We start from the raw sequence: 8,305 nt of genomic DNA, 5'->3' as shown, positions 1-8,305 counted from the left end.
CATTCACTCCCTTATCTGAAACTTATATTTAGATACTGGGAAGTATAACATCTATCAAGCATAAATGTCAAAACACATGTTGATTATGTCATTTTATTATTTAACCCGATAAAGCAAGTGTCCTAATAGATAAATACGGATTAAAAACCCGAACCGCATAAAGTACCCAATATTAAATTATAATAGAAATGTAATTTTGCGTTTATTTTTTTTTTTAATGTGATGTCTGCCTTCCTTTATGATTTTACTCTAAGCCACGACATTCTAAGGTTACACACGAAAGCTGTGCAATTCTTGCCTTTCTAGGAATGGATTCTGCCGCTGCACTCAGGGAAGCAAAGGAATGCAAGAGAGAACATTCCATCGGTTTTTCTCCTTAGGCTTTTTAGGTTCCCACGACTGGGGCCCTTCTGGGTTTTACGAAATAGAGAGGAGTTAGTTACTCGTAAGAGAGCGAAGTGGCGAGTCACTGTAACTGTGGGGGGACATCTGGTGATGCACACCAGCAGCCCCACACCTGCCCCACACCTTTTGCCATCACGTGGCTGCGTTGAGCCTGGGTGAAGAAGACATTCCCTCCGCATCGCGACGGACATGGTGCCCCTGAGCCGTAAACATGAGAACTGATAAAAATGGCAGGGGCGTTCTACAGAGCTCTTACTTTACGCAGGCGTTATTTCCCATCTATAAATTCACATCATCCTTATATCAGTCCTTTGAGGAAGGAATCACTGTGGCCCTTCTACGGGTCAGAAAACAAAGGCGCAGGGAGATTAATTTCTACTATGTTAATTTCTACACTACATCTGGATGGCCGGGCTCAAACACAGATCTCCCTGTCTCCTGACCTAACCTGCATGCAATTTTCTTTCCTATACCATTCTGACTGTTCGATTTTCTTTGACACCTGGACTTGCTGATTCGGTTCAAATCCGGTTTTCATTTCGCACGACAGTGAATTAACCCTCCCACCTCCCGTCAGTTCTCGCATGCCAGTTACTTTCAGGAAGCGGATTATGGAGACGTCTTAACGTTACTTGAGTTCGTACTTGGCCCCGGAAGGGCCAAAATTATATTGTGGTTGTTTGTTTTGCAGTAGACGATCTAAATGGTGCACTTAAATATAATGAAATGTGTCTTACAGGAACAGGTCGAGATCCAGGAACTGCCACATTCTGCCCACCAGTCTCTGAGCCTATGGGGGGTAACCTGCTCCTTGAGGCCTGAGCCGGTGGGGAGGACCCCCGGTCCATGCCAGTTTGCCTGTAAACACAACAACATGTAACTGAGCACCCAGGTGCAGAGACAGGGGGACAGACCTCACCACAAAGCTCCTCATCGGAACTGGTAATCACAGCTGCCTTTCAAAAGAAGTGTTCGAGGAGAACGAGCAGAGTGTGGGAAGGACAAATGTAAAGAGGGGGACTGACCACCAGCTCCGGTCACCTTCTCCTTGCTCGGCAGTGACTGTCGAACGGTATTTACTGACTGCTCTGCGATGCTAGTCCCTGTACAGGATACGGAAATAATTGAAGGTCTGGTTCCTCCTCTTAAGGAGCTTGTAAGTTACTGAAAACCCATGAAGTTATTAGAGAACAACGTAATCAGTTGATGTAATGAAGGGCCATGGTAAACGATTCTAAATAGAAGTGCTGTAGAACTTGAGAGAACGGAGCGATCAATGAAGGATCAAATTAATTACCAAGGTGTAGGGCCTCGATGAGGAAAACTATAAAACTTTATGCAAGGGCATTAAAAGGAGAGGCAAGATATGTTCTCCGATGAGAAAACTAAATATCGTGAAAGTGTCGGTCATCCCTACATTTGTAATAGACTTAATACCATCAGGTTCAATGTGATACTTTTCGTTTTTGAATTTGACCACCAGCTCATAGACTTTGTCAGGAAGGGTGAGGAAAGGTTCAGAAGAGTAATGATGATAGACATTCCCCACCAGATACTGACATGGAAAGACTGTCTGGTTCATGCACAAGAATAGAAATGGATATTCTACAATAAGATTCCAATCCATTGATTCGTTAATAATCAAGTTATGAAAATTAAAATGTGACCATACTGGCTATCAAGTTTTAAAATTTTTTTTTCAATGTTTATTTATTTTTGGGACAGAGAGAGACAGAGCATGAATGGGGGAGGGGCAGAGAGAGAGGGAGACACAGAATCGGAAACAGCCCAGAGCCTGACGCGGGGCTCGAACTCACGGACCGCGAGATCGTGACCTGGCTGAAGTCGGACGCTTAACCGACTGCGCCACCCAGGCGCCCCTCAAGTTTTAAAATACACATACTACCCATAGTTTAGAGGCTGCAAGGAAAGAGTTTCACGTCCTGCCAGTGGGACTATAGACTGTTAGAACCATTCTGGGAAGAGCCTTGGAAAAAGATGTGAAGAGTCGTAAAAATATCCATAATCTTTGACCCGGTAGCTTTACTTCTAGGGTTGTACCAACAGGAAAAACAATTTAAAGACATCCTTATTGGGATTTATATGAAATGATACTCTACACCTGAAACTAATATTACACTGTTTGTTAACTAACTGGAATTTAAATAAAAACTTAAAAGATCTACATAAAATGATGTCTCCTGTACATTATAATAGTGAAAATATAGAAGGAAAAGTTCCAGTAATAGCGAAATATTTCACAAATTATCACATACCCATACGTTATTTCTAGTCATTAAAATCATGCTTTCACAAATATTTAACAATGTGGAAAATAGGAATAATGTTAAGTGAAAAAAATATGAAAAAAGCTATATTAGTAGGAAAACGTAGTATTGGAAAAAAGATAAAGGAAAGAAAAGAAGAAACGCAACCATAGATAAAATTGGTAGTAAATTTATCAACAGTTTTATCATTTTTACATTTCTAGGTATTAGGCATACAGGTGACCTTTGACACCTACTTGTAGTTTTGGTACTATTCTAATGTTCCACTGTGAACTTGGAGTACTTTGATAGAAAAGAGCAGGTTACTTTGCTCAAAGTGAAAGGGCACGAACAAAATCCCCACGAGGGAAGGACCAGCACAGCTGGCATGGTTGTGGGTCAGACAGAAAAAAAGGCTGAACCCAGTCAAGGCGGGTGATCAGAAGTAATGGAAACAGGTATGCATATCAATGAGGGCGACATTGCCCCCCAAGGGGCCAACGCTGGTTATTGGTGGGACAGACAAACCAACCCTTACTTTTTTTATGCATAAAACACAGACATAAAGAACAGTACATAGACTGTACGGTATATTTGTGGCATTAAAATTCCACAGGTGAGGGAGGAATTAGGAAAGATCGTCTAAAAGGGCTTCTTAGTATGGCAGTAATATAAAAAAAAAAACCAGTTGAAAAACACGGGTCTATGGCGTATGGATAGGAAGGGGCAGAACATGAAGGGAAGGTATAGTTGAGGCACAGATTTCAACAGAAAATAGAAAAGGTTTTGGATGAAAGCCTGTTAGTGAAGCCCAGGGGGGCTGGGAGGAGGAGGAGAGGGCCAGCAATGTGCCAGTGACTGGGGCATGGGGTCAGGGGTCCCAAGTGACCACAGTGGGACTGGAGGAGGGGAAGAGCTCTTGAAAAGAACTATCAGAGCAAATAACCCCGGATAACCCGAACAACACCAGAAATACCAGTTCCGGAGGGTGAAAGACACAGTAATCCATCACAAAGCTGAACATGGCTCTGTGCAATACATCCAGAAAAATCCAGTTGCTGGTTAAGCACTGGCAGCTGATAATGCACTCCATCCCTGCAGGGGGGAGCCTAAGGCAACCCCCTTAATGACTCCCTCCCTTGCTGCAGGAAGCCTGGGGTCAGTGGTCCGGGCGGGGTGGGGGGGGGGTGGGGGGGTGGGGGGGGTGGAGGTCTCGGAAGCTGCATAGCACTGCGGGGGAGCCCCAGGCTCTGCCTCTCCTTCCTGGGAGCTTTGGCTAGTTATGCAACTTCTCTCAGCCTCTGTCTCCTTCTCTTGGATCTGGGATCCCACGAATACTAACTCAAAAGATTTGTGGCAGGGAATAAGTCAGATAATAAATGTGACTCGTCCCGCTGGTGCTGGTAACAGAAAGCTGTCGACAAACACTAGCTGTTATTAATGTAAAGACTGCTGGACTCTTGAGTAAGTGATAAAGCTGGGCTGCTCCCTAGTCCCTCTGTAATAAAGGAAAAGACAAGTTCCTTTCTAACAGGGCAATGATTTGATGTCGAGCCCTAAGGTCAAAAGCTTTTCTGAAACTCCCCCACACAGAGTGAAACACAGCCTTAGAGATAAAAAAGAACGAACAGTCATACTACTCCTGAAACCAACGTTACACTACATGTTAACTGACTAGAATTTAAATAAAAACTGGAAAGACACAAACGCGGGTTCTCTGCCTGACTTTACTTTCCAGCACGCAGCTTAACTACACTACCGAAACGCATTTCGTGGGAAATATTCAAATTAATGAACTACTTAGAAGGTGTCCACCTGTCTCTATCCTCCGTCACGTGTGGCTTCTGGCTCCCCAGGAGAGAAACAAGACTTACGGCTTTGTTCCCCTTAGAACTTCATCGCTGCACACACTGGGGGTTTTCATCCTCTGGGAGTCTGAAGTGAGAGAAGGCAGCCTCAGATGTGCAGGCGTCTTCCTCGCGGAAGCGTGGAGTCCGCGAGCATCCGAGATTCGTCCCAGACGGTGCCGGGCCAAAGACGGAGCACTGGCCCCCGCACCCAGTGATTTGCCTTCTTGTTCATTCCTGGGGGCGGGAAGGGTGGGGAGGGGAGCCAAATTAATTACTCAGCTTGTAAGCATTAGGTGAACAGGGCATAGATAGATGTGCCCATTACGAGGCACTGTCTGGAAGAGTGCCCGCCTCAAGCAGATACTTCCGAATATTGGCCGAACGAATGGACAGACCATCATTTCCAATTCAACTTCCATTCCACTGAAGAATCGCCCACAGGAACATAAGGTCTAAGGTCCTCCCTGACTGCAATCACACAGTATAGCCCAGAAGATTAAGAATTCACAGCTATCTTCCCCTTATCTATTGACCCTCACCTAACGGTAAGTCACTTTTGTGGCTGCTGTTGGAGCAGTGCGTTTTCATTCTCACACATGGCTGTGTCCTTCCCTGAGTGTGCTCAGACACGCCTAGCACGCGGACTTCTGCAGGCCTCGTGCTCAGGTGCATGCAGCCTAGGGAGCAGGCTGCGTCGACATTTCGCATACGTACTGCGTTCTATCCGCAAAACAGGTAGGTCTCTGCTGAAGTGGTTTTGCTTGAATTGTCATCACACAACTCAAATCACTATGAAAGTTGTTGGAGAAGCGATGAACCTGAGCAGAGTAAAGACAGTGAAAGTTAAAAGGCAGCCGGTGCCAATGCAATCTCTGGTGCCGGTCGGGAATCAGCAGGAAACAAAGGCGCGCTCCAATGGGCTGGTTTGAGGAAAAGTTTTAAAAGGGACTGTGTTTTATAAAGACGGGCAAAGAGGAATTAACAGGGAATGCCTTAATTTCCCAACACAACGTAACAACGCCACAGTAGGGACGCGTTACCACTTGGAAGCCGGGAGTGGCAAGAAGGGAGGGAGAAGTTGCTGGAATCCGGCAAGGGGAGCTGCAGGGAGAAATGCCACCAATCACTGCGACCTGGCAGAGAGGCCAGGAGTGAACAGTGTCCCACGTTCTGCTCCCACGTTGAGCTCTGAGAGCCATGTGGGGCGAAGGAGCCCTCCAGACAGCTAGAATGTACCAGCGGCCAGGGCATACCAGGGTGAAGAAGGTAGAGAGAGAATCTGGAGGAGCAAAGAAAGGGCACCCCAGCTCCTAACTGGCCTGCTCCCAGAGGAAGTCCTTCACAGCTTGAGGAAGGTAGCTGCCAGGAAGGGCACAAAGCCTAGGAAGAAACCCGAACACGAGACGTCAGACCCTTAAATTGGAATCCCAATTCTAACCGCTTCCTGACTGGTGGTCTTGGAAAGCTTACTTGGAGGTTTAATTCCCTAATCTTTAAGTCCAGAATACTGATACACACTTTGTATGAGAATTAAGTTGAATAACACTGGGAAAGCACGAAGGGCTAAATAATCCCGAATTCCCTGTTTGGTCCCGCAACATGACCAGCTAGGATGTAAAACAACATTTGATTCAGGCAAACAGGATTTCTGAACTAGAATCATATTCTAGTTCGAGAATAGATGTAGCAACCACAAGCACATTTTCCCCCATGCTGAACATGTGAAAACAAAAAAATGTTAGCGGAATAAATTAAGACCTGTTGTCATTACTGCTAGAACACTTTGACTATTTCAAAACAGGCTCTAATATTTCATTTTCAACTTTGTCATCCATTCATTTCCTTTTAACATGGATCCAAATGAAAACAATGAATCAGCTGTAAAAAAAATTTTTTTTGAAGCCCATTAAAGCTATAAAAAGAGGGTGGCCTGGATGACTCAGTCAGTTAAGTGTCCAACTCTTGATTTCAGCTCAGGTCATGATCTCATGGTTTGTGAGTTCAAGCCCCATGTCCGGCTCTATGTTGACAGCACGGAGCCTGATCAAGATTCTCCCTCTCTCACTGCCCCTCTGCTGCTTGCACCCTCTCTGTCCTTCTCAAAAATAAAAAAATAAAAAGCCACAAAAAGAAAATACTTGTAAAAAAACTCCTTAGATTGAAAACGTTCCATATTTTTCGAGCTTAGTTATATTTTGCCTAATACTTATAGATTCTTTCCTATGTTGTCATCAGCCACCCATTTTTATGCGATTCATACTGCGTATGTGAATATGCAAAGTGGGAACCAATGCTGATCCTGCCTGAGCAGTTTAAAAAGCCCAGAGAAAAATACAATTAGCGGCAGCATTCTGAAAGTGTATTTTGAACAGCAAAAGCAAAGAAGTCTTACTGCAAAGCCCTTACACTACAGAGTAAAACAACCCTATTAGATATTTCTATTTTATTTGATTTTTTTAATGTTTATTTATTTTTGAGAGAGAGAGAGAGAGAGTGCGAGCAGGGGAGGGGCAGAGAGCGAGAGGGAGGCACAGAATCTGAAGGCTCTGAGCTGTCGGCACAGAGCCCCACACGGGGCTCGAACCCACGAACAGTGAGATCATGACCTGAGCTGAAGTTGGACACTTAACCAACTGGACACTTAACCAACCTAGATATTTCTATTTTAATTTTTTTTTCAACATTTATTTATTTTTGGGACAGAGAGAGACAGAGCATGAACGGGGGAGGGGCAGAGAGAGAGAGAGACACAGAATCTGAAGCAGGCTCCAGGCTCTGAGCCATCAGCCCAGAGCCTGACGCGGGGCTTGAACTCACAGATCGCGAGATCGTGACCTGGCTGAAGTCGGACGCTTAACTGACTGCACCACCCAGGCGCCCCGATATTTCTATTTTAAACTACCACTCCCTGATGGTACATCCTATTCAGACCTGTGTTCTTCTACACTTTGCAAAGGTAGTCTGTTTATGTGCTCTTATGCTAGATGCATAGTTTTGCCTCTGCCTTGATTATCTTTCCTTTTCCTTTCAGCCTTACCAAATCTAATGTATCATTTAGGATTTAATTCAGGTATTACTCTACTTATGGAGGGTATGCTATTTTTTTCTCCAGGGCATTTATGAGCTAAAGGATATCAAATTACAATATACAATGCGATGTGATGTGCTATGATATGATACGATACACAATTCGCATCTGGTTACAATGAAAGCTGACGCTGATTGAGTGCCTACTCTACCCTACGCGTTGTACTCAGCATCTTATCTCTTTTGTTTCTCATAGCCTCCTGACCCACAGATCCCATCGATTATGAGACTGAGGCTTTGAGGGACTGATTCAAGATCACAGAGCGCATAAATTGTGCCATCGGGCCCGACACTTGTAGTTCTGTGGCTCAAACCCTCATCCACCCTGCTGTCTACTGGCCGCCTCATCTTGCCTGTGTGCCTGTGTGCGTGTGTGCAGTGTTGTTTGGCCTGGCTTGACTCCCTCCAGCTAAACTGCATGTACCTCAAGACCAGGAAACCCCTCCTGTCCTTTTTCTCTGCTCCCCACCCGCATAAGACAAGCTGTGCAAAACCTAAAGTCCAAACTCTTTAGTGTTACTGAAGGTCTCCCATGGGCAAGATCAGCCTTTCCAGCCCCACCCGCCACTAGATCTTTGATTAAGGAAGCAATTCAAGGAAAATGTCCTGGGTGCCTAGTACGCACTAGGCTTTGCATTAGGAACTCTCACCTGTTTACAGAATCTTATCCTCACGGCAATACCTTGGACAACGTCT

At 45.0% G+C, this 8,305-nt stretch overlaps 1 protein-coding gene across 3 annotated transcripts in view; it reads right to left on the bottom strand.

Annotated features, from left to right (window-relative positions):
• FAM149A (family with sequence similarity 149 member A) overlaps positions 1–8,305 on the bottom strand; it is a 58,365-nt gene that overhangs the window by 4,902 nt on the left and 45,158 nt on the right. For all 3 annotated transcript variants that reach the window (XM_019830048.3, XM_011281393.4, XM_011281394.4), the window contains exons 9-11: positions 5,237–5,340; positions 4,547–4,756; positions 1,143–1,263 (exon numbers count right to left, since the gene is read on the bottom strand). In XM_019830048.3, the coding sequence (XP_019685607.3) occupies positions 1,143–1,263; positions 4,547–4,756; positions 5,237–5,340 (435 nt within the window). The remainder of the gene's footprint in view (positions 1–1,142; positions 1,264–4,546; positions 4,757–5,236; positions 5,341–8,305) is intronic.

The sequence above is a fragment of the Felis catus genome, chromosome B1 (genome assembly GCF_018350175.1).
Source record: "Felis catus isolate Fca126 chromosome B1, F.catus_Fca126_mat1.0, whole genome shotgun sequence".
Classification (NCBI taxonomy): domain Eukaryota; kingdom Metazoa; phylum Chordata; class Mammalia; order Carnivora; family Felidae; genus Felis; species Felis catus.
Note: the sequence above shows the minus strand (reverse complement) of the source record. Positions and strands in the feature narration are given on the sequence as shown.